The sequence below is a fragment of the Peromyscus eremicus genome, chromosome X (genome assembly GCF_949786415.1).
Source record: "Peromyscus eremicus chromosome X, PerEre_H2_v1, whole genome shotgun sequence".
NCBI classification, from domain to species: Eukaryota; Metazoa; Chordata; class Mammalia; order Rodentia; family Cricetidae; genus Peromyscus; species Peromyscus eremicus.
Window position 1 is genome coordinate 60,288,678 of NC_081439.1, and position 25,846 is coordinate 60,314,523.

General features: G+C 40.2%; 1 protein-coding gene across 1 annotated transcript in view; it reads right to left on the minus strand.

The window, feature by feature from the left end:
* Nucleotides 1–261: 261 nt before the first annotated feature.
* Nucleotides 262–25,846, minus strand: part of Magt1 (magnesium transporter 1) — a 38,717-nt gene continuing 13,132 nt past the window's right edge. Inside the window, exons 2-10 of the mRNA XM_059251053.1 lie at nt 23,501–23,670; nt 18,986–19,103; nt 17,039–17,179; nt 16,443–16,583; nt 12,668–12,757; nt 11,773–11,836; nt 9,272–9,346; nt 2,918–3,008; nt 262–473 (exon numbers count right to left, since the gene is read on the minus strand). Of these exons, the coding sequence (XP_059107036.1) occupies nt 458–473; nt 2,918–3,008; nt 9,272–9,346; nt 11,773–11,836; nt 12,668–12,757; nt 16,443–16,583; nt 17,039–17,179; nt 18,986–19,103; nt 23,501–23,670 (906 nt within the window). The 3' untranslated portion in view covers nt 262–457. The remainder of the gene's footprint in view (nt 474–2,917; nt 3,009–9,271; nt 9,347–11,772; nt 11,837–12,667; nt 12,758–16,442; nt 16,584–17,038; nt 17,180–18,985; nt 19,104–23,500; nt 23,671–25,846) is intronic.

Here is a 25,846-nt window from a genome sequence, read left to right on the forward strand (position 1 = left end):
TACACCCGCTCAGAGGAAAACTAATGATGGCTTCCAGATGCAGTTGTTTGTAATAGGCAGCGGTGGAAATTCCTGCTCAGAACCTTCCATCCCCAACCTTGGAGAAGATCAAATCAGATGACCAAAAGTTAACTAAAGTAGTTTCAAGTTTTGCTCTAAGTAAAATGAAGTAGTAGTTTTAAATTATTATAAAGTACTTAATTCTACAAAAATCAAATGTTTCATAAGTTCATAGGGAAGGGAAAGTTAAGAGGAGAATAATTTCAAATACTTCATGATCTTATAATTGCTTGTTAAGGCACTACACATCTTTGGTTAAATGATTAACTATTTAAATCACTTGACAAAAAAGAGGTAATACAAAATACATGAGTTGCATTCTTCTTCAAACACCACATATTTCTTATTTTTCAGTTTCCATTATTACCACACAGTTTATGTGTCTCTGTAATCCTCTTTAACTCATCAGAAAGCTGAAACAAAATATATAACAATATATTAGTCTCTGATAGAAAACTTCTTATAAATACATAGTATGTTGATTTTAATCTACGTACCATGACCTGAGTATCAATAACAAAAAGAGAAACACTGAAAGACCCAGTAGTCTTCTTTTTTTTTTGAGACAGTGTCTCAGATAGTCCAAGTTGGCCTCAAACTCATTATATAGCCAAAGATAATCCAGATGTGATCCTGCCTCTGCCTCCGAGTGCTGGGATTATAGGTCTGTAATAACCATACCTGGCTCAGTAGTCATAGTGGTATACCATAGGATGATGTATTAAAACAGAAATTATATAAGCTGGAGTGGTGGCTCAGCAGTTAAAAGCACTTACAGCTTTTGCAGAAGACTCAGGTTCAATTCCCAGCATCCACATGGCAACTCACAACTTCTGGTAACTCCAGTTCCAGGGGCCCCAAAACCCTTCACTGACCTCTGTGGGCACCAGGCATGCATGTGCTACACACACATATATACATGCAGGTAAAATACTCATACAGATAGAAATAAATCTTTAAAAAATTAAAATTATGTTAACCAATACTCAGATTATAGAACCAACACAGTCCAGCCACCATTTCAGTTCCCTGTAACAGCAAAATCAAGAACCTAAAATATAACAATTTCCTCCCCTAGCAACAGCGATCTCTATGAACATTTCAAACTATGTAGCTGTTTCCTTTTCTGATTTTTTTGTTATGGTTGATTGTTTCTTTTTTTTTTTCATTTTGCAATACAATTCAGTTCTATATATCAGCCACGGATTCCCTTGTTCTCCCCCTTCCCGCCCCCCTCACCTTCCCCCCAGCCCAACCCCCTTTTCTGATTTTTTAAAGATTTATTTTTATTAATTTTAATTATGTGTTATGTATGTGTCTGCATGTGAGTATGCGTGCACGAGTGCAAGTGCCCTCAGCAGCTAGAGGCATTGGATCCCCTCGAGTTGGAGTTACAGATGGCTGTGAGCCACCTGACATAACATGACTCCAGCTCCAGAAAACATGACACCACTTCTTAAAACACACACGGACACACAAAACAAAACAAATAAACAAAAAACCAAGGAGTCAGAGAGATGGCTCAGTGATTAAGAGTGCTTGCTGCTCTTCTAGAGGACCTGAGTTCAGTTTCTAGTACCCACATAGAGCGTCTTATAACTCTAACCCCAGCTCCAGGGGAAATGATGTCCTCTTCTGGCCTCTGCATACATGTAGTATATATATTCTCTCACACACACAAATAAAAAAATAAAATATTTTTTTAAAACTCACAAACAAAACTGGGTGATAGTGACACACACCTTTTATCCCAGCACTTGGGAGACAGAGGTAGTTGGATCTCTGTGAGTTTGAGGCCAGCCTGGTCTACAAAGTAAGTTCCAGGACAGCTAGAGCTATTACACAGAGAAACCCTGCCTCAAAAAACCCAAAAAATAAAATAAAATAAAAAAAACCTTACAAACAAGACTCCTTATAACCCCACAAAAGAAATCACCAGACAGCTGGGCATGGTGATACATAACCTTTAAGCCCAGCACTGGGAGGCAAACACAGGCAGATCTCTATGATTTGGAGGTCCCATCTCAAAGAGAGGGGAGGGGAGAGGGGGAGAGAGAGAGGGAAAGAGGGAGAGAGGTAAAGAGGGACAGAGGGACAGAGGGAGAGAATGAGAACACCACACAGACCAGGCCAGGGTAGGTACATGCCCCTAGTACCAGCACTTGGGATGCAGAAGCACTGCTGCCAAGTTCATAGGCAGTCTGGTCTACATAATGAGTTATAAGCCAGTGAGGGATACACAAAAAAACCACCAACAACACATAAGACACAGTCTTAAATAAAAGGACCCCCTCCAAAAGGCTGAGTATGGTAGTGTATGCCTGTAATTCCAGAACTTGGGTGATAGAGACAAGAGGATCAGGAGTTTAAGGCTAGCCTGGGGTAGGTGAAATCCTGTTGCAAACAAAAACAAAAACAAAACAGAAAAAAAGTAGAAGTCAAGAGACTTTTCAAAATGAAGGAATAAAAAGCTAAGCAATAAAAATATTACAGGCTGTGCAGTGGTGCACGCCTTTAGTCCCAGCCCTTGGATTTCTTTTGTGGGGTTATAAGGAGTTTTGTTTGTAAGGTTTTTTAAAATTTATTATTATTATTATTATTATTTTGTTTTTTTCTCTGTGTAATAGCTCTAGCTGTCCTGGAACTTACTGCCTTAGAAGGCAGAGGCAAGAGGATCCCTGTGAGTTCGAGGCCAGCCTGGTGTACAGAGTGAGTTCCAGGACAGTCAAGGCTGCTACACAGAGAAACCCTGTCTCGAAAAAAAGAAAGAAAAACAAAACAAAAAACCCCCAAAATATTATAAAGCAATATAATACTAACTCTAAGTATTTTAAGTATAAGTAAAATAAGAATATACCTGTATGGATAGCCATGGTATTTTGATCGAAAGATAGAGAGCATCCAACTGAAGAATAACACAACAAGTCCAATTCCAGCCACACACATCACTGTGAGAAAAAAAAGAGTAAAAATCATCAGGTTGTACCTACTAAATCACCAGCACAGTGTAGGCTTCATACTTCCAAAGAGGAAATTTTACTAAGAAACAGCTTTCCAATAGATTTAAGCTCTATTATAAGCGATAGGGTTTATCATTTTACTATGGATTCTGAAGACAAGGCTTAGGAGGAAGAGGGGTGCCCTGGAAGAAAGGCACATCACAGAGCATAGATATGGGCTTCTCTGAGAGTCACTCTCATCCCCACCCCGCCTCCCGACCCAGACAGGGTTTCATTGTGTAGCTCTGGCTGTTCTGGGACTCACCATGTAGATCAGGCTGGTCTCAAACTCAGAGAGATTCACCTGCCTCTACTTCCCAAGTGCTGGAATTAAAGGCATCTGCCACTATGCCCAGCTCACATCTTTTTAATCTTGCAGAGTTTGCATTGCTCATAAGCTTACTCCACTACATTGCAATTGTCTATTTATGTTCCTGTGCAATTTAATCAAATGAAACAATACATTTCTTTAAATATATCACACTCTCTAGACATGGTGGTACATGCATATAATCCCAGGATTCATGAGGCAGAAGCAGAGGCAGCAGGATATAAGGTCAGGTCAGTCTATAAAGCAAGTTCCAGGCTAACCAGGGCTGCATAGCAAGACCCTGTCTTGAGAGATAAAAAAGATAAATTAATTAAATAAAAGCATCACAGCCTTCAATAATTTAATGTTAAACTATTGTCTTATGTCTGTAATCCCAGCATTTGGGAAGAGGAAGTATGAATATCAGGTGTTCAAGACCAGCTTAGACTACACAGTAAGTGTGAGATCAGCTTGGCCTATGTGAGATCATCTCCAAAAGACAAAAAAGGTCAAGCATAGAGCTGGAGAGATGGCTCAGCAGTCAGAAGTAAGGACTGCTCTTGCAGAGGACACAAGTTTACCTCCAAGCACTCCTATCATGTAGTTCATAATCACCTGTAACCCCCAATTCCAGGAGGGATCCAACACCTCTGGCCTCCAAGGGCACCTATACTCACACGCGCATACCCATACACAGACAAACACAGACAGACATATAATTAAGCATTATAAAAATAAATCTTAAAGAAAGGCCATGTGTGGTGGAGCACACATGTAATTCAATACTCAGGAGGTAAAGTATAGAACCAGCCGTTCAAGGCCACCTTGATCTACATGGGGAGTTCAGATGCAAGCATGCTCTTTTTACATAGCAAATTCCAAGCTAGTCAGGGCTACATAGTGAGACTATCTTAAAAAAAAAAAAAAAGATGCCAGGTGGTGGTGTACCTACAATTCAATGAAAATGAATACACAACATACCCAAACTTATGGGACACAAGGAAAGCTGTGCTAAGGAGAAAGTTCATAGCATCAAGTGCCCACATAAAGAAACCGGAGAGATCTCATACTAGCAACTTGACAGCACGCCTGAAAGCTCTAGAATAAAATGAAGCAAGCATACCCAAGAGAGGTAGACTGCAGGAAACAATCACACTGAGGGCTGAAATCCATGAATAGAAACAAAGAGAACAATACAAAGAATTAATGAAACCAAGACTCAGTTCTTTGAGAAAATCAACAAGATAGACAAATTCTTATCCAAACTAACGAAAAGGCAGAGAGACAATATCTAAATAAACAAAATCAGAAATGAAAAGGTGGACATAACAACAGACACAGAGGAAATCCAGAGAATCATAAGGACGTACTTTATTTTTTTAAAATATATTTTTATTTATTTATTATGTATACACTTGCCAGAAGAGGGCACCAGATCTCATTATAGATGGTTGTGAGCCACCATGTGGTTGCTGGGAATTGAACTCTGGTCCTCAGGAAGAGCAGCCAGTGCTCTTAACCTCTGAGCCATCTTTCCAGCCCAAGGACGTACTTTAAAAAAACTGTACACCGCCCCCACCCCCCAAAAAAAGGAAAGAAAAAGCTGGGGTGGGGTGGTGGTGGCATATGCTTTTAATCCCAGCATCCAGGAAGCAGAGGCAGGTGGATCTCTGTGAGTTCCAGGACAGACTAGTCTACAGATCAAGTTCAAAGACATCGAGGGCAACACAGTGAAACCCTGTCTTGAAAAACCCAACCCAAACAAACCAAAACCAAAACCAAAACAAAAACAAAAAAACAAAAAACCGGTACTCCACCAAATTGGAAAATCTAAAAGAAATGGATAATTTTCTCAATCGGTACCACTTACTAAGTTAAATCAAGATCAGATGAACAATTTAAATAGACCTATAACCCCTACTGAAATAGAAGCAGTCATTACACGTCTCCCAACCTAAAAAAGTCCAGGGCCAGATGGTTTTAGGGCAGAATTCTACCAGACTTTCAAAGAAGAGCTAATACCAATATTCCTCAAATGAGAAACAGGATCATTGCCCAATTCATTTTAGGAGGCCACTGTCACCCTGATACTCAAACCACAGAAAGACTCAACAAAAAAAGAGAATTACAGTCCAATTTCCGTCATAAACATCGATGCAAAAATAATCAATAAAATACCTGCAACCCAAATTGAAGAACACATCAAAAAGATCACCCACCATGATCAAGTGGGCTTCATCCCAGAGATGCAGGGATGGTTCAACATACAAAAATCTATCAATGTAATCCACCACATAAACAAATTGAAAGAAAATAACCCCACATTTTCTTCTCATTAGATGCTGAAAAAGCCTTTAACAAAATCCAACACCCCTTCATAAGTTTTGAAGAGAGTAGGGATACAAGGAACATACCTAAATGTTGTGGAATAATCCCTTTGTACACTGTGAAGATATGTCACTGTGATTGGTTTAATAAACAAGCTGACTGGCCAATAGCTGAACACAATAAAGTTAGGCAGGAGAGCCAGAATTCTGGGAAGAGGAAGGGCAGAGTCAGAGAGTTGCTGGCAAATGCAGAGAAGCAAGATGAGAATGTCATACTGAGAAAAGGTACCAAGCCACATGGCTAAACATAGATAAGAATTATGAGTTAATGTAAGTCTAAGAGTTTGCTAGCAACAAGCCTAAGCTATTGGCTGGGCATTTATAATTTATATTAAGCCTCCAAGTCAATTATTTGGGAAGTGGCTGCCGGGTATTTGGGAATAGTGGGCGGGAGAGATTCGTCCGTCTACACCTAAACATGATAAAAGCAATTTACAGCAAGTCTATAGCCAACATTAAATTAAATGGAGAGAAACTCAAAGCAATTCCCCTAAAATCAGGAACAAGACAAGGTTGTCCACTCTTTCCCTATCTATTCAATATAGTACTTGAAGTTCTAGCTAGAGCAATAATAAGACAACTAAAGGAGATCAAGGGGATACAAATTGGAAAGGATGGAGTCAAAGTATTGCTATTCGCAGATGATATGATAGTACACATAACTGACCCCAAAAATTCCGCCAGGGAACTCTTACAGCTCAGAAATACTTTCAGTGAAGTGGCTGGATGTAAGATTAACTCCAAAAAAATCAGTGCCCTTCTGTATACAAATGAACTGAGAAAGAAATCAGGGAGACAACTCCCTTCACAATAACCACAAATAATATAAAATATGCTTGGGGTAACAGAGCAAGCAAAAGACCTGCAAAATGAAAACCTCAAGTCTAGCCAGGTGTGGTAGCACATGCCTTTAATCCTAGCACTCAGGAAGCAGAGGCATGCGGATCTCTGTGAGCTCAAAGCCAGCTTGGTCTACAAACAAGTTCCAGGACAGCCAGGGATCTATTAGAGAAACCCTGTCTTGAACCCCTCCCCCCAAAACAAACAAACAAACAAAATCCCAAACAAAAACAAAAACTTCAAGTCTTTGAAGAAAGAAATACAAGAAGATATAAAGAAGATGGAAAGACCTCTCATGTTCATGGATCAGTAGGATCAACATAGTAAAAATAGCTATCTTACCAAAAACAACCAAAAAGCCCAGGATAGATTAAAAGCAATCTTGAACAATAAAAGAACTGCTGGAGGTATCACCATTCCTGATCTCAAACTCTACTACAGAACTATAGTAAAAAACAAAACAAAAAAACCACATGGTATTCACAGAAAAACAGACATACTGATCAATGGAATTGAATCAAAGATCCAGACATAAACCCATACACCTATAGATACCTCATTTTTGATAAAGGAACCAAAATTATACAATGGAAAAAAAGAAAGCATCTTCAACAAATGGTGCTGGTCAAACTGAATGTCTGCATGTAGATAATGCAAATAGATCCATATTTATCACCCTTCACAAAACTCAAGTCCAAGTGGATCAAAGACCTCAACATAAAACCAGACACACTGATCCTGACAGAAGAGAAAGTGGGGAACAGCCTTGAACACACAGACACAGGAGACAACCTTCCTGAACAGAACACCAACAGCACAGGCACTGACATTAACAATTAGTCAATGGGATTTCACGAAACTGAAAACTTCTGTAAGGCAAAGGACACCATGAAGGGGCCAAATCAGTAGCCTATAAAATTGGAAAATATTTTCACCAATGCCAATATCAGGTAGAGGGTAATATCCAAAATAATATAAAGAACTCAAGAAACTAGATATCAAGAAAAGAAATAATCCAATTTTAAATTGAGGTACAGATCTAAATAGAATTCTCAATAGAGGAAAAGAAAATGGCTGAGAAATAAAATAATACTCAACATCCTTAGCCATCAGGCAGGGAAATGCAAATTAAAACTACTTTGAGATCCCATCTTACACCTGTCAGAATTGCTAAGATCAAACACAAGTGACTGCTCATCCTGGCCAAGGATGTGGAGCAAGGGGAACACTCCTCCATTGCTGATGGGAGTACAAACTTGTACAGCTACTATGTAAATCATTATGGCGGTTTTCTCAGAAAATTGGGAATCAATCTACCTCAAGACTCAGCTATACCACTCTTACCCAAAGAGTACAACTGCTTACAACTGCTCAACTATGTTCATATCAACTTTATAATAACCAGAAACTGGAAAAAAACAAAGATGTTCCTCAACTGAAGAGTAGATGAATTAGATGTGGTACAGTTAAACAATGAAGCATTACTCAGCTGTTAAAAAAAATATCATGAAATTTGCAAGGAAATGAAAAAAAAATAGAAACAGAAAAAAATCAGCTGGGTGGTGGTAGCGCACACCTTGGGAGGCAGAGACAGGAGGATCTCTGTGAGTTTGAGGCTAGCCTGGTCTATAGAGCGAGTTCCAGGACAGCTAAAGCTATAGAGAAACCTTGTCTCAAAAAACAAACAAAAAATAGAAAAAATTACCCGAGTGAGGTAATCTAGACCCTGAAAGACAAGCATGGTATGTACTCACTTTTAAGTGGATGCTAGCTGCTAAGTAAATGATAATCATGCTTCAATCTACAGACACAGAAATGCTAAGTAACAAGTAGGGATCTAAAGGGGGATGCATGGATGTCTCTGGGAAGGGGAAACAGAATTATCGGGTGGACTGGGAGTGGGTGGTGATGGGAACAGGAGGGATCAGGTGTGTGTGGGGGGGTGGCGATGGAGGGAGAGAGTACTGGAACAGGAGGGTATTTGTGTGTGTGAGTGTGTGTGTGTAAAGTACTTGCCTAGCACATACCAATCCCTGGATTCAGTCCCCACCAAAGCACAGAACCAGACACAATGGCATTATCTTTAATCCTAATACTTGGAAGGTGGAAAGATGAGGATCAGAAATTCAAGGTTAGCCAGTTTGAAACTGATCTAGGCTCTATGAGACCCTGTCTCAAAAAATCAAGACGCTCTTGTGTTTTTTTGCTTTGTTTTGGTTTTGGTTTTTTGAGACAAGGTTTCTCTGTGTACCCCTGGCTGTCCTGGAACTTGCTCTGCAGACTAGGCTGGTCTCAAACTCAGAGATTTACCTGGCTTTGCCTCAAAAGTGCTGGAATTAAAAGTGTGCATCACCACCACCTGGCTACAAGGTGTTCTTATGAGTGGAAAGAGATGATGAACATGGAGCAGGCTGAGGCAGGAGGATTGCAAGGTCAAAGTCAGCTTGGCCACATAGCAGAGCTTATCTCAAAACAAACACAAAAATTAACCAAAAAAAGTGGAAAGAAATAGATTATATTAAAATTATTAGTTGTTTTTGGTGGAATAATATAGAACACTCTTCTTAGAAGTTTCAGTTTCTTTTTCGTATTTTCTATAAAGGGAAAATTAATTAGAGAGGGTTGTTTTTTTCTCCATTAAAGGCAGAATTGGAACACCGTGCCCTGTGACTTACTCCTTCGCTTCCCAATGTCCATGTCAGAGGTAGCAGCTTCACATAAAAGCACCATGCCTAAGGTAACTCCACCATCTTAGAAAAACTGGTTAAGGAGAATTCATGTAGCCACAAAAAGACATACCACTTTCCTATTCCCAGTTTCTCATGAAGAAAATTAAGATGAATATATAAACCTTCAAGTCTTAATTTTAAAACAGTAACCAAAACTAATACTCTAATATTATACAATATTATTTACTATAAAGATTTAATTAAAAAGTAAGGTTGAGCCAGGTGGTGGTGGTGCATGCCTTTAAATCTCAGCACTTGGGAGGCAGAGCCAGGCGGATCTCTGTGAGTTTGAGGCCAGCCTGGACTACCAAGTGAGTTCCAGGAAAGGCGCAAAGCTACACAGAGAAACCCTGACTCAAAAAAAAAAAAAAAAAAAAAGGAAAAAAAACCCCGCCTATGCTTGGCAGTGGTGATGCATGCCTTTAATCTCAGCACTCACGAGGCAGAGGCAGGAGGATCTCTGTGAGTTGGAGGCCAGCCTGGTCTATAGAGCGAGTCCCAGTATAGTCAGAGCTATACAGTGAAACTCTGTCTCAAAAAAGCAAAACAAAAGAAAAACAGCAACAACAAAAAACACAAATCCCACCTATGTATAAAATGAGCTTTTGGAGCTGGAGAGATGGCTCAGTGGCTAAGAGCACTTGCTGTTCTTCCAGAGGTCCTGAGTTCAATTCCCAGCAACCACATGCTGACTCACAACTGTTTATAATGGGATCTGATGCCCTCTTCTGGCATGCAGGCATACATGCAGACAGAACACTCATACATTTAAAACAAAAAAAAAGCTGGGTGGTGGTGGCGCACGCCTTTAATCCCAGCACTTGGGAGGCAGAGACAGGCGGATCTCTGTGAGTTCGAGGCCAGCCTGGGCTACCAAGTGAGTTCCAGGAAAGGCGCAAAGCTACACAGAGAAACCCTGTCTCAAAAAACCAAAAAAAAAAAAAAAAAAGAGAGTATAAAATGAACTTTTTGGATATCATACCGTGAAATAAACTGCCTGAACACAGCAATTTTCCAACTTCACACACTACAAAATACTAAGTAGTCACTGTTAGCACTTTATCATCTCTGAAAAGGACATACTTGAAATCCACACCATTTAAGAAAATAGCAATTCACTTTTAATGGAAAATAATCTCAAAAACTTCCCAGATTTTCAACAATTAATATTCAGAGTACAAATTATGACTCAGCTAGGCAATTTTGTCTTATTCTAATGAAAAAGGAAAATCCCTCATGTGGCATGACCTTATACTTACTCATTTTAGTAACAGTAGCTGTATTCATCAAAATGGAAATACTACAAACAGTAAGCACATCACATAGTTGAATAATACAATAAGCAGTATCAGTGTTTAAAACAAAACCAGTATGTTCAAGGAGAACAGAGAACATCACCTGTACATTACATTCCTAGGTTAATTATGGGCATGATGCACATTGTATGCTGCTGCATGTGGGTTTAATTAAATGCTAAGAGAGAAACAGGTGTTCTGATGAGGCCCTCTACCCGACAATATTCATCTTTACCTTCTTTTGCTTTCTCTTAAGTAGCCTCTTGTGAGGAACGCCTGTCCATTTTCCATGTTGATAATTAATTGATTGCTGTATATATGGGCGTGTGTGACACAGGTGTACTTGTGTCACAGCAGATGTGTAGAGGTTAGAAGACAATTGGCAGAGACTGGTTCTTCCCTCCACCGTGTTGGTCCTGGAAAACCAACTCAGGTTGTCAGGGTGGGCAGTAGGCAAGCTCTTTACCGCTTGGGCCTTCTCTCCAGCCCACTGCTGGGTTTGTTTTTGTTTTCAAGTTAAGTTACTCAGCCACGTCTCTTCTCCAGTATTTTTCCTTTTTCTTACTGTGGCTCTTTATATCTAGGTTTTCTCTGAAGGATGCCAGGAATTGAACTCAGGGTCTTATACATGCTAGGTAAGCGCTAAACCATTGAAGTATATCTCAGTCCCAATTATGCCTTTAGCCTATTAAAAATAATGTTTCATTATATTTATTTATTGATATTTCTTATTTCTTTGAGACAGGGTTTCTCTGTGTAACAGCTCTGGGTGTCCTTGAACTCTCTCTGTAGACCAGGCTGGGCTCAAACTCACAGAGATCCTCCTGCCTCTGCCTCCCAGGTGCTGAGATTAAAGGTGTGTGCCACCACACCCGGCTTAATGTTTTATTTTAAATATTACCTAAGCCTCATCTTTCTTCTAAATCCATACATCAATGAGCTAATCAACTTGGCTTGTCAGACTGAAGATTTGCCTCTCCTTAGTCTATAACGTATTGGGTCAAGAAGGAAGACATAAGCAATAGAATCTCCAAAGGGTCTTATGCCTGCACTAGGACAGCAGCTCCAACCATATCTGTACAGAGAGCATAAGACTGTAAGAAAATAGGCAAATTAAAATCCAACACTAAAGACTTATCGTAAAAAGGATACTGAACAGAAGAACAATGTGAGTTTCAGCTACAAACTGGGCCTGGCTGCTTCCATGGATATAGTTCTGGGAGAGGAAGACAAAATGGAATCTTTAAATTATACATTGAATTGTAGTGTCCTAATCTAAAATATGATATGTTAAACCTTATGAAATTATCAATTCACTTGCTGTATGTAATCATGTACCATACTTTGTTAGGCTATTGAAAGCTATTTCTATATTATTTATTTACTTCTTTCTTTGTATTTATACTATGTATACTATGTATAAAAATTAATAACAAAAATGTATGAGAAAAACAGTGTTTTTTTGTTTGTATTTTTTTTTTGTTTTGGTTTTGTGAGACAGGGTTTCTCTGTGTTGTTTTGGAGCCTGTCCTGGATCTCACTCTGTAGACCAGGCTGGCCTCAAACTCACAGAGATCCACCTGCCTCTGCCTCCCTGAATGCTGAGATTAAAGGTGTGTGCCACCACTGCCCGGCTGGATTTGGTTTATTGATACAAATTTAAAGTTAATGTTTAAGAGCATAAAACTATGAGGTAAAACAATGTAAACATGACAACAGGGACCACATTTTTCCAATCAATCACCAAATCTGATAGTACCTACACAGTGCCTAAAAATAATAGATGCTCAAATACTTGAGTAATTCTTATATTTAGTTTGAGACTGACTTTCTTTCTTAGCCATCCTATTCAAAAGAACTCAACAAATGGAATAAAGAACATCCCACTTTGGAGTACTGTGTGCTCTAATTGTAACTGGAGTTCCTTAACAGAGATTAAAGAATCAAAACTATCTAGTTCCTGTATATGCTGGCTCTGGCCTCACAGGGTAAACGTAATTACATTAACTTTGGTATAAAATGCAAAGAAATTCCCAACTTCTCTTACCACATGTCCTGTATGGGGATTCTTATGAGCATACGGTGGTCCTCTTATATGGTTCCACATTTGACCAGATGTCATAGCAAGTACAAAACACTAGGAAAAAAATGGAATATTCATGGTCCAGCTAGCCCAATTGACTAGATAAGTAGGTACATGAAAATGCTTATCCATTTAGGAAACATAAGACATTTTTACTTTTCAAATAAATTATTTCTTTCTTTTTTTTTTTCTTCGAGACAGGGTTTCTCTGTGTAGTTTTGGTGCCTGTCCTGGAACTCACCCTGTAGCCCAGGCTGGCCTCGAACTCACAGAGCTCTACCTGGCTCTGCTTCCCGAATGCTGGGATTAAAGGCATGCGCCACCACTGCCCAGCAACAATATACAAAATTTTAGGACCAGAGAGATGGCTTTGCGTATAAAGGTATTTGCCACAAATGCCTGACAATGTATTTGATCTCCAAGGGACCCACATGATGGAGGGTGATAAATGAACATGGGGACTTTTGAATTTGTACTAAATGCATTTTGTATTATGATATGGCCATAAGTCTATAGTGGGGGGGGGGTCTGAGAGTGGAATGTGGCCGTTTTGAATGAGAATGAACCCCTGTGGTGGTTTCAATGAAAATGGCCCCCATAGGCTCATAGGGAGTTGATGGGGATGAAATGTCTTTCTGTATGCTGCAAATATGTGTTCTCTGATTGGTTGATAAATAAAGCCCTTTGGTCTATGGCAAGGCAGCTTAGAGGCAGGCGGGGAATTCAAAGAGAGAGACAGGAAGAAGGTGGGGGGGAGGGGGAGAGATGTTAGCAAGCCACCTAAGGAGCAAAATGTAATGGGACGCAGGTAAAGCCATGGAACATGTGGGGATACATAGATTAATAGTTATGGGCTAATTTAAGATAGAGCTAGCTAGCAAAAGGCTTTATCCATAGCCATGCAGTTATAATTAATATAAGCCTCTGTGTGTTTACTTGGGGGACACAAGTGGGAGAGATTTGTCCCACTTGTCCCAGCAGGCCAGGACACAGGAAATCTTCCAGCTACAGGAAGTGTCACTATTTGAAGGGATTATGACATGTGGCCTTGTTGGGGTAGGCTTTGAGGTTTCAGAAGCCCAAGCCAGGCCTAGTGGCTCTCTCTCTTCCTGCTGCCTGCTGATTCAGATGTAGAAGTCTCAGCTACCTCCAGCACTATGTCTGCCTGTGTGCCACTATGCTAATCGCCATGTTCATAATGGACTGAACCTCTGAACTGCAAGCAAGCCCCAATTAAATGCTTTTCGTTATGAGAGTTGCTGTGGTCTAATGCTTCACAGCAATTGAACACTGACTAAAACAGACCCATAAGCTCTTATGTTTGAATGCGTGGTATCCAGTAGATAGAACTGTCGGGGAAGGATTTGGAGGTGTGGCCTTTTTGGAGGAGGGTGAGCTTTGAAGTTTAAAAGAGTTGTGTCATTCCCAGTGTACTTTATGCCTCCTGACTGTGGATCGAGATGTGGGCTCTCAGCTGTTCCTTCACTCCACCATCATGATCTGTAGCCCTGCTTTCTTTTCTTTTCTTTTTTTTTAACTTTTTTTTTTGTTTTTCTTTTGAGACAGGGTTTCACTGTGTAGTTTTGGTGCCTGTCCTGGATCTTGCTCTGTAGACCAGGCTGGCCTCGAACTCACAGAGATCCGCTTGGCTCTCCCTCCCGAGTGCTGGGATTAAAGGGTGTGCACCACTGCCACCCAGCTCCCTGCTTTCTTTTATAAAGTTGCCCTGGTTAGGTGCTTTGTCACAGCAACAGAAAAGCAATCAAAACAATGACCTAAGTTCAATTTCCAGAATCCAAATAAAAACAGCTGAGGGCATGTGGCTGGAGAGAGGGCTCAGCAGTTAAGAGCATTTGCTTCTCTTGCAAAGTAGTGGAGTTTGGTTCCCAGAACCTCCACCAGGCTGTTCACAAAAACCTATTACTTCAAGGGATCCTGTGCCCTCTTCTGGCCTCCAGCCAACCTCACTCAAATCAGTGAGACACCTTCTGAAAACAACAACAACAAACCCCAAGGTAGATGGATCCTGAGGAATAACACCTGGGGGTCACCTCTGGCCTCCACACACACCTACACAAACAAGCACCAACATGCACATTCACCAAAACAAAAATGGGGCTGGGGACACAGCTCAGTGGGTAAATTGCTTGCTGTGAAAACAAGAGGGCCTGAGTCTAAATCCCTAGCCCCCAAAACCTGGCATGGCTGTACATCCTCGAGTCCTTGTGTTGAGAAACAGAGACAGGCAGATCCCGAGAGCTTTTCGGCCTAGGCCAAATGGGGAGCTTCAGGTTCAGTGCAAGATGCAGTCTAAAAAAATAAGGTGGAGCCAGGCGGTGGTGGCGCACGCCTTTAATCTCAGCACTCGGGAGGCAGAAGCAGGCAGATCTCTGTGAGTTCAAGGCCTGTTGGAGAATATTATTTTCTTTCTTTCTTTCTTTTTTTTCAAAATCTATACGGCATTTTCTTGATTAATGAATGATTTTTTAAAAAGATTTATTTATTTATTATGTATACAGTATTCTGCCTGCATGTGTGCCTGCAGCCAGAAGAGGGCACACGATCTCATTACAAATGATGTGAGCCACCATGTGGTTGCTGGGAATTGAACTCAGGACCTCTGGAAGAGCAGTCGGTGCTCTTAACCACTGAGCCATCTCTCCAGCCCAGAATATTATTATTTTTTTTTTATTAAAGATTTATTTATTTATTATGTATACAGGAGAGGGTGTCAGATCTCATTACAGATGGTTGTGAGCCACCATGTGGTTGCTGGGAATTGAACTCAGGACCTCTGGAAGAGCAGTCAGTGCTCTTAACCTCTGAGCCATCTCTCCAGCCCCCAGAATATTATTTTAAGGTGTGTTACTTTTGTTTATGTTGCATTTGTTGCATGAAGCTGTGTTACTGTGCCCATCTAAACACCTGATGGTTTAAGAGCTGAATGGTCACTAGCAAGGCAGGAGAACAGATAGGTGGGGCTGGCAGGCAGAGAGAATAAATAGAGGGAAAAGAAAAAAAGTAGCCAGCCACCCAGCTACACAACAAGTAATGGAGTAAGAGCAAGATTTGCAGAAGTAAGAGAATGGGAAAAGGCCAGAAGCAAACGGTAGATGGGCTAATTTAAAGTTAAGAAAACTGGATAGCAACAAGCCAAGACAAGGCTGAGTGTTTATAAGTAATAGTAAGTCTCTCCGTGTGTGATTTGAGAGCTGAATGAAGGGCCCCCAAAAGAGCCAAAATAAGCCAGCCTGGTCTACAGAGTGAGTTTCACGAAAGCCAGGGATACATAGAGAAACCCTGTCTCAGGGGGATTTTAAGAAAGGCAGAGAATAGAGAATGACTCTGGTCATCCTCCTCTGGCCTATGCATGTGCAGTCGTATGTATGTACACAAACATATTTGTGTACACACACACACACACACACACACACACTACAAAAAGCTATTTTTCACATAGATGAAAGCTAATAGAACCCAAGAAAAAATTCTGGTTGCAGTATATGTGCTTGTAACTCAGCATTACGGATATGGGGACAGGAGGATCTCTGGGGATCATTGGTGAACTCCGGGTTCAGAGAGACCCCCATCTCAAAAAAAAAGTAAGTTGAAGAAGTGACTGAGGATGATACCCAATGTCAATCTGTGGCCTACACACAAAATAAGAAAGAAAAAGAAAAAGGTGCAGAATATAGATTAGGTTCTTTTTCAATCAATTTTTCTTCTTCAGTTCACTTACCAAAGCTGCAAAAGCCCATCCAGTTTTATTAAAGAGGAATTCCATATTGCTTCTTCGCAGATACACAAGTCCACCAATAACAGCCAGAAGCAATCCCAGCATTAGGGGTCCAGCATAATTTGGAGGTCTAATTACTCTAATCTAATTAAAAGGAGAGAGAAAAACATTCTAAAATATAAAATTTATTTTCTATTAATAATAATGAAATGAAAGCACTCAAAAATGTATTTTCAGGTAAAAATACTATTTTTTTTTTTACCATTTTACTCCAATCAAGCAGTCTAAACTATATCCTAGAAACATGTTATAGGCATAGTATTATTTCAGTTAATCAAGACACAATATCTTTTAGATTAAGAAATGTTTGCCAACTACACACACTTAAGGTCAGGAAAATGGTTTCTAGTCTGAACTCAACAGACTAAGACAAGGTATTTTATAATTTTACTCTTTATCAAGACGATGCTGTCAAATCCTACTTATGAAAGAACCGTCAAATTACTCCATCTCAGTGACAGGAAGACAAACCCAGCTATGATCCCCTGTTTAGATTCAAAGACAGTAAAAAAGCTTTTTTGTAAAGGAGAGAAACTTACATTGACATCCGTTCTGTCAGCGATCCACCGGGCAATCTGCTCAGCTGAAAACCCTCGTACCTGCAACTCATATGTATCGGCCCTTTTGGGTTTCCCTTTTGGAGGAAAGTTGATGAAAGTTGGAGCGGAATTCATGTTTAGCTAAATAAAGAGTAGCCATGGAAACATAAGTTACCAAGAAAATAATCTTGATGGCAAATAATAATCTTAAAATTTAGACCTTTTTTCAGACAGGGTTTTGCTGTGTCATCCAGGCTGGCCTTGAACTTGCAATAATCCTGTCTCTGCTTCCTGAGTGCTAGGATTAAAAACATGTACCACTATGCCTGGTAGAAATTTAGGATTTTCACATATATGAAGATCATGATCATATAGTTGAAATTTGTTGTGGAGCAGGCTTTCAAACACAAGGCTACCTGTGACTGTAACAATTACACTTTATTATCTACATAGAAATTTCTAGGTAACATACAATTTTCTCAACTTGAACAGGAAATTTCCCATACCAGTTATTTTAGATTGTTCAGAGATTCTATTAAAAAATTAGCCGGGTGGTGGTGGCGCACGCCTTTAATCCCAGCACTCGGGAGGCAGAGCCAGGCGGATCTCTGTGAGTTTGAGGCCAGCCTGGTCTCCAAAGAGAGTTCCAGGAAAGGCTCAAAGCTACACAGAGAAACCCTGTCTCGAAAAACAAACAAAAAAAAATTAAGTATACATTCATGACACCTAAAATTATTTATACAGCTATAACAACCTCATGTTACTAAAAGGGAAGAGTTCAGGTTAAGGACTGTTTGAGCAATAAACTGAGTTCAAGACAAGCTTGAACAACTTAGTGAGACCCTGTTTTGAAATAAAACACCAGACATGGGGTCAAACACCTGTAACCCCAGCACTGGGGAGGCAGAGGCAGGTAGATCTTTGTGAGTTTTAAGATCAGTCTGGTTTACATAGTGAGTTCCAGGACAGCCACCTCCCAACTGCTAGGAGTAGAGACACAAGTTACTGTCTCTGGCTTGTTCTTTATAATATTTACAATAAAAATATGTATAAGTGGAATTCCCTGAAAAACAAATCCTTGAAGGACAAGAACACCCTTCTGCCAAATAAGGTAATTATCTGGAAGACAAGGCTGCACTCGGTGGCAGAGACGGTCTTGGATTGACCATCTTGATGAAGCAGAACTGAGACAATGATCAGATGACACCCTGACCTGGCTGTTTAATTCCATACACTTCTTTCCCTGTGCCCCAATCAATTCTTCTGTTTCCACTAGTACCAGTAGGGGGTGTCACTAATTATCTCTTCTTCCCACATGGAACAAATTCCTCTCTGCTTTACACACAAAGTGTGTGTGAGTGTGTGTGTGTGTATGTGTGCAAGTTGTTAGGTAGGGCAATGAACACCTACAGTCCCAACACTTGGGAGATGGAGGAGGAAGGATTGGAAGTTTGTATCCAGCCTATGTTACACAGACCATGCCACATAACAACAAACTTAAAAGCGTGTGGATGTTACTTGCTTACTGCCTATTTTACTTAGTAGGTTGGCATTGGTTACTACTTTTGATTAGTCAAATTTTGCTTTTAATTCACTAACTACTCTTCCTTTTACATTAAAGTATTCCTATTTAACTTAACAATATTTTTAGATTTATTTATTCTACGTGTTTGAGTGTTTTGCTTGCATGTATGAATGTGTACTACATGCATGCCTGGTGTCCATAGAGAATAGGTTATCAGATCTGCTGGAACTGGAGTTACGGATGGTTTTGAACTGCCATGTGGGTTCTGGAAACCAAACCCAGGTCCTCTGCAAGAGGAACAAGTGCTCTTAACTAAGTAGCCATCCCTCCAGCCCCACTATTTAATTTCTTGTAATCACCAAACTGGTTTTTGCTTTATCCATACTTTATTCCTGTATAAAAGAAGAAACCAAACATCTTACCATTTGAAATACATCAGAACCTTCATCAAAATCCACCATGGCAAAAAATATCCTGTTGGTAAATGCACTGGAGTATCGCCAAGAGTTTGCCAGAATCTGGAATTCTTCATCAGCTTGCCTGAATAGAATCAGATTGATGGGGAATAAAACAAAAAAAATATATGAAACAATTTAAAAACCAACTCAGCTTATCAGCAGTAAAACAAAACCTAATTAAGTAATAGCAATTTTTGTTGTTTTTTCAAGACAGGGTTTCACTGTGTAGCCCTTGCTGTCCTGGAACTCACTCTGTAGACCAGGCTGGCCTCAAACCCAAAAATTCACCTGCCTCTGCCTCCTGAGTCCTGGGATTAAAGGCATGCTCCACAACTGCCAAGCATAATGGCAATTTTTAGTGAAAGAAATATTAAAAATTATTGGCAAGCCAGGTGGTGGTAGCAGCACACGCCTTTAATCCCAGAACTCAGAGGCAGAGGCAGGCAGATCTCTGAGTTCAAGGTCAGCCTGATCTACAGATTGAGATCCAGGACAGCCAGGACTGTTACACAGTTAGAAACCCTGTCTCGGAAAAAAAAAAAAAAGTCATTGGCAAGTAAGTCAGGTATAGTTGATAAGGTTAGAACACACTTTGTCTACGTATAAAAGGAGCCTTATATCTAAGTGTTGGAGATCTCATTAGAAATTAGTAATTACATTTCATGCTATATACCTTTATATGGTTTATTTTTGAATCCCAAAATAATCTTTTCCTTTTTTTAGGTTCATTTATTTATTTGATGTGCACTGGTGTTTTGCCTGTATATATTCTGTGTGAGAGTATTAGATCCCTTTGGAACTGGAGTTACAGACAGTTATGAGCTGACATGTGGTACTGGGAATTGAACTACTAAGCCATCTCTCCAGCCCCCAAAACAATTTTTAAAAAATTTCTTTTTGGGCTGGAGAGATGGCTCAGCAGTTAAGAAGAGCACTGGCTGTTTTTACAGAGGTTCTGAGTTAAAGTCCTAGCAACCACATGGTGGCTCCCAACCATCTGTAATGAGAACTGGCGCCCTCTTCTGGCATGCAGGCATACATGCAGGCAGAACACAGTATACATAATACTAAATAAATCTTAAAAAAAAATTTCTTTTCAAGATGGGGTCTTACTATGTAGTCCTGGCTATTCTGGAACTCATTCTGTAGACCAGGCTGGCCTTGAACTTACAGAGATTTGCCTGTTTCTGTCTTCCGAGTGCTGGGATTAAAGGCGTGCACCACCACAGCCAGGCTGTAAAACATTTTTGGTAGTCACTGAAAAACAAATCTAGCTAATTTCCTCTATAAGTTGTGGGGGCTTTCCCCTTTAGTGTTTTTTTTTTCTCGAGACAGGGTTTCTTTGTATAGCTCTGGCTGTCCTGGGACTAAAGGATTCATTTATATGTATGTGTGTCTGTGTGGGGGTGCCAATGCCCACTGAGCCCAGAGACATCAGATCCACCTGAACCTGGAGTTACAGGCAGGTTATGAGCTGCACAATATGGGTTCCTGGAACTGAACCTGGGTCCTCTGCAAGAGCAATAATGGGCTCTACCAGCTGTGTTCTCTCTCCAGGCGATGTGCTGCTTTCACTTCTGTTTTTTGTTTTGAAAACAGGGTCTTGCTAAGTTGCTCAACCTGGACTCACACTACTGGTCTCAAATGCTCCTTCTGTTTCAGACAACTCAGCAGGAAGGATTATGGGCATATATGACCATACACAGTATCCACATATTTTTTTGGTTTTGGTGCTGAAGATGGAATCCAGGGTCCCACACATTCTAGGCAGGAATCTAACACTGATCCAAACTGTCACAATTTTGAGACTCTAAATCATCAAGCAAAGATCTAACAGCCTGTCTAAAAAATCTAAAGCATGTAGCCAGACAGACCCATTGGCACGGGCCTGTAATATCAGGGCTCAGAAGGCAACAATGGGAGGACTGCTAACGTTAAAAGCCTGCCTGCTGTTACAGCAGGTTTCGGGACAGCCAGGGCTCCACAGCGAGACCCTGTCTACAATCTTAAAGATTAAATACAATCTGGAGTCTGACGAGATGACTCAGTCAGTAAAGTGCTAGCCTTGAAAGTATAAGGACATGAGTTCATTTCCCAGAAGCCATGTTTAAAAAGCAAGAGTGGTGGTGTGTTCTTGTAACTGCAGTACTTGGGAAGCAGAGACAAGTGGATCCCTTGGGCTGGCTGGTTAGCTAGCCCAGCCTAACCAGTGTGCTCCAAAGGAGAGACCCTGCTTCAAAGGAGGTAGACAGCACTTGTGAAGATGACACCAAACACTCTGGCCTCTACACTCCGGTGCACACATATGAACACAAGTACAAACCCTCACACACACTCTGAAGCACATATGTTATTTGGTAAGTAAAAATACAATCAGATGAATTACTCTGGTAAGTGACAAGAAAAATCTAGGAAGTTGAGATGATCTGAAGCCTTGAGTAATCCTTGAATTTTCCTTTTATGTTTTCATTTTAAAGATCTGTTTGTTTATATGTTTTTCCCATATATATCTTTATCTTACCTTTTCAATCCTTTGGGGTTAAGTAACATAAACACATAAACATAACTATTTATCAAAGAAAGTTTTGGGGTTCTAGTGTTGCTGTTCTATTTTTTAATTCTTATTCTGCTAGAAAAATATTTTTTTTTCAAGACAGGGTTTCTCTGGGTAACAGCTCTGGCTGTCCTGGAACTCACTCTGTAAACCAGGATGGCCTGGATTCACCTGCCTCTGCCTCCCAAGTGCTAGAATTAAAGGGGTGTGCCACCACTGCCCAACTAGAAAACATTTTTTCCATCTGTGATCAACTTTTAACTCCCTCCTCTTCTGTTGTGTATGTATTTCAGTGCTGGAGATTAAACCTAGAGCCTATTTCAATTTGACATGCACAAATCTATTCTCTAGCTACATTTTGTATATCTTGTTCAGTATCCCAAACATTCTTCAACTGAAAAAAAGCAAATCTTTCTGAGTGTCAGAAATAAAATAAAATCCCAAAAGGAAAAAAAACTGTGAAATTGAAAGCACTTATAAACCCTTTCTTTTGGAGTACTGGGGGCTGAACCCAGGACTTCTAATGCTAAGCAAGTGTTCTACCCTGATATCCTGAGCTAGATCCTCAGCCTGAAAGTACTCATAACATGGGGCCGGGAGATACTCAGTGGGTGGAAGTACTTGCCATGTAAGCTTGTTGATTTGTGTTTTATCCCCGGAATCTATGGTGGAGAGACAGAATTGACTTCTGAAAGTTGTTCTCTTGTCTCCACATGTGCACAGTGGTATGAAGGTACTCATCCACACGTGTGTACACATACGCAATAAAAAAATTATGTCAATGCAACTAGCATAGAAATTGGTTATCAATTCAAATGGTAGTTCTTTGATTTTTAAATAATTCATGATAGCTACAACATTTTATTCTTTCTCCACTACCAATATGCACAACCAAGACTGATTATAAAACAGTAGTACTGGGGGCTAGAGGGATGGTTCAGCAATTAAGAGCACTGGCTGCTCTTCTAGAGGTCCTGAGTTCAATTCCCAGCAACCACATGATGGCTCACAACCATCTGTAATGAGATCTGGTGCCCTCTTCTGGCCTGCAGACAAACGTGCAGACAGAACACTCTATAATTAATAAATGAATGAATGAATGAATAAATAAATATAAAAAAAAACAAAACACATGATGTTTGTTACTGTGCTACTGGTAATATTAACTTTGATCACTTGGCTAAGGCAGTCCCTGAAACTACCCACTATTTTTTTAGATGTAGTCTTGCTATATAACTCTGACTGGCCTAGTAAGTAGAGTATCTTCCTTTCTCAGTTTCCCAAGTGCTAGGACTACAGATGTGTTCCACCATGCCCAGCTGCCCAGCTACCCTTATTCTGTAAGTAATTTGTCTCATTGTTCTGACTGTTGAAGCTGTTACATGAATCAATCTCTCTCTCTCTCTCTCTCTCTCTCTCTCTCTCTCTCTCTCTCTCTCTCTCTCTCTCTCTTCTCTGTGTAGCTTTGGTGCCTGTCCTGGATCTCGCTCTGTAGACCAGGCTGGCCTCGAACTCACAGAGATCCACCTGGCTCTGCCTCCCGAGTGCTGGGATTAAAGGCGTGCGCCACCACTGCCCAGCCTGCCTGCCTTTCTTCCTTCCTTCCTTCCTTCCTTCCTTCCTTCCTTCCTTCCTTCCTTCCTTCCTTTCTTTCTTTCTTTCTTTCTTTTTTTCTTTCCTCTTTCTTTCTTTCTTTCTTTCTTTCTTTCTTTCTTTCTTTCTGAAGACAGAACACTCATATACATAAAATACATAAAAAATAAATCTTTAAAAAAAACAGTAGTATTGTCTGTTATTATTTACCCTTTGAGTAAGGTATACACTTTATTAACAAACTCACTGCACAAATTTGATTCTTCTGAGATAGAAAAATAGTTAAAAACCAAAAAGTTATTAAATTTCAAAGTGGAGATGAAAGATCATACTTGCACACGACACACTGCCTATGAAGTTGGAGAGCAGTGAACATGACAATAACAGAGTAATTTCTTGGTGGAGCTTTAACAAGGCGACGGAACTTGTCTCCATTCATTCTTATGACAGGTCTTTTGTTGGTCCATTCCATCAGCTGACTAACCTTCTCAGACAACACCATCTACAAAAGACAAAATGGCATTTTGTGAATATACTCAACTTGGCATTTAGAGTTGGGTTTAGCAGGGTTTAGTAGGTCTTGTTTATAATTGCAGCTACCCAGAAAGTTAAAATAAGAGGATCTCCTGAGCCCAACAGCCCAACACCATGTTGGGCAACACAGTAAGACGCCAACCTCAAATATCAAGAATAACAATAACAAAAAAAAACCCACAAAGAGGTGTGGTGACATATGCCTATTATCCCAGCACTCAGGAGGTAAAGGCAAGTTCATGAGTTTGAGGCCAGCCTACAATTCCTACCAAAACAGTATCTAAAAAACAACAACAAAACAAAAAAATAAACATCTGGGCACACTCCTTTATTTATTTATTCTTAGCACTTTGAGAGCAGAGGCAGGTGACTCTGTGAGTTCGAGGCCAGATCTGTCTACAGTAGTGAGAAACCTTGTTTCAGAAAGAAGTGTTTGGGATGGGGGAGTCTGCAGCAGCAGCAGCAGCAGCAAAAAATACAATAACACCGAATCCCAGGAATCTAAGGTAAAAGGAGAGAACCAATTAGAACTTGTCCTCTGACCTCCACACATGTGCTGTGGTGCATGCAAACTTGCACAATGAAATAAGTAAATACATGTTAACAAGTTACTTTAGCAAAGCAACTTCCTTTGTGTGTGGGGGGGGCAGTTTGAGACAGGGTTTCTCTGTATAACAGCCTTGGCTGTCCTGGAACTCACTATGTAGACCAGGCTGGTCTTGAACTCACAGAGATCTGCCTCTGCCTTCCAAGTGCTGGGATTAAAGGCATTCACCACTAGCTTGCAAAGTAACTTTCTTAAATCAAGCCCACCAAGCAGAGGTATACAGAATATATGAATCCCAGGGGATGGAATGGTGGCTCACAACTTCCTGGGACTCCAATGCCCTCTGGCCTCTTTAGATGTCTGCACACATGTGATGAACATATGAACTCATGCAGATACAGAAACATAGAAATAAAAATAAACTAATTAATCTTTTTAAAAAAGAAAATATAGCCAAGTGGTGGTGGCACACACCTTCCCAGCACTCGGGAGGCAGAGTCAGGTGGATCTCCATAAGTTCGAGGCCAACTTGGTCTACAGAGCAAGATCCAGGACAGACACCAAAACTACACAGAGAAACCCTACAAAAAAAATTTTAGGAGCTGTACCTGATACTTTTTTTCTTTTGAGATAAGGTCTCATCTGGCAGCTCAGATGGGCCAGAAACTCAAAATTCTCATGCCTTAGCCACCTGAGTACCAAGATTACATGCTAAGCCATCACAACTGACTCAAATATTCTTTCTTAAAAATTATCCTTAAAGTTTAGTATTTTATAAGATTTAAGCTGAAGGTGGTGGTACAGGAGAAAGAGGATCAAGAGTTCAAGGTCAGCCTCACCTACAAAGAGTTCCAGGCCAACTTGGTTTACAGGAGACACCATCTTAAAAACACCAAAATATTTAAGCAAACATTATACTTTAAAGTACATTACTTACTATTAGTAATACATAAAATAATATAAAATCATAAAACCTTTAGTTTCTCAAAGATTCCAAAGAATGTTGAACTGAACTCTGGTATATATTTTGTGGGTTTTTTTCCTCCCCGAAACAGAGTTTCTCTGTGTAACAGCTCTGGCTGTCCTGGAGGTTTTTGAAACAGGGTCTCATATAGTCCAGACTGGCCTCAAACTTGAGATGATTCCTCTGCCTCAGTCTCCTGAGTTTTAGGATTACAAGTATGAACTACTCTGCAAATCCAGAGAATAGCATTTTCAACAAATTATGCTTGCATAAATGAAAACCGCAAAGATATGAAACTCTAAAACACTTTACTTAGGCACTGGGAATTTAGGTCAGATGGTAGGGTGTTTTCCCAGCATGCACAAGGCCCTGGGTTCTCTCCCCGACACTACATAAATTAGGTATGGTGGTGCATGCTTATAATTCCAACACTTGAAAGGTAGAAGTAGGAGGATCAGGTGTTCAAAGCCACCTTTGGAGGCCACTCTGGGCTATATAAAAACAAAAGAGAACTAATACCACTATATACTCTTTACTAAAATACAATAACGACAGTGAATCCTGGAGAGGATGTGGAAGAAGGTCTTTCATACACTGCTGGTAGAGAAGGTACTATGATAAGGCCTATTGCAG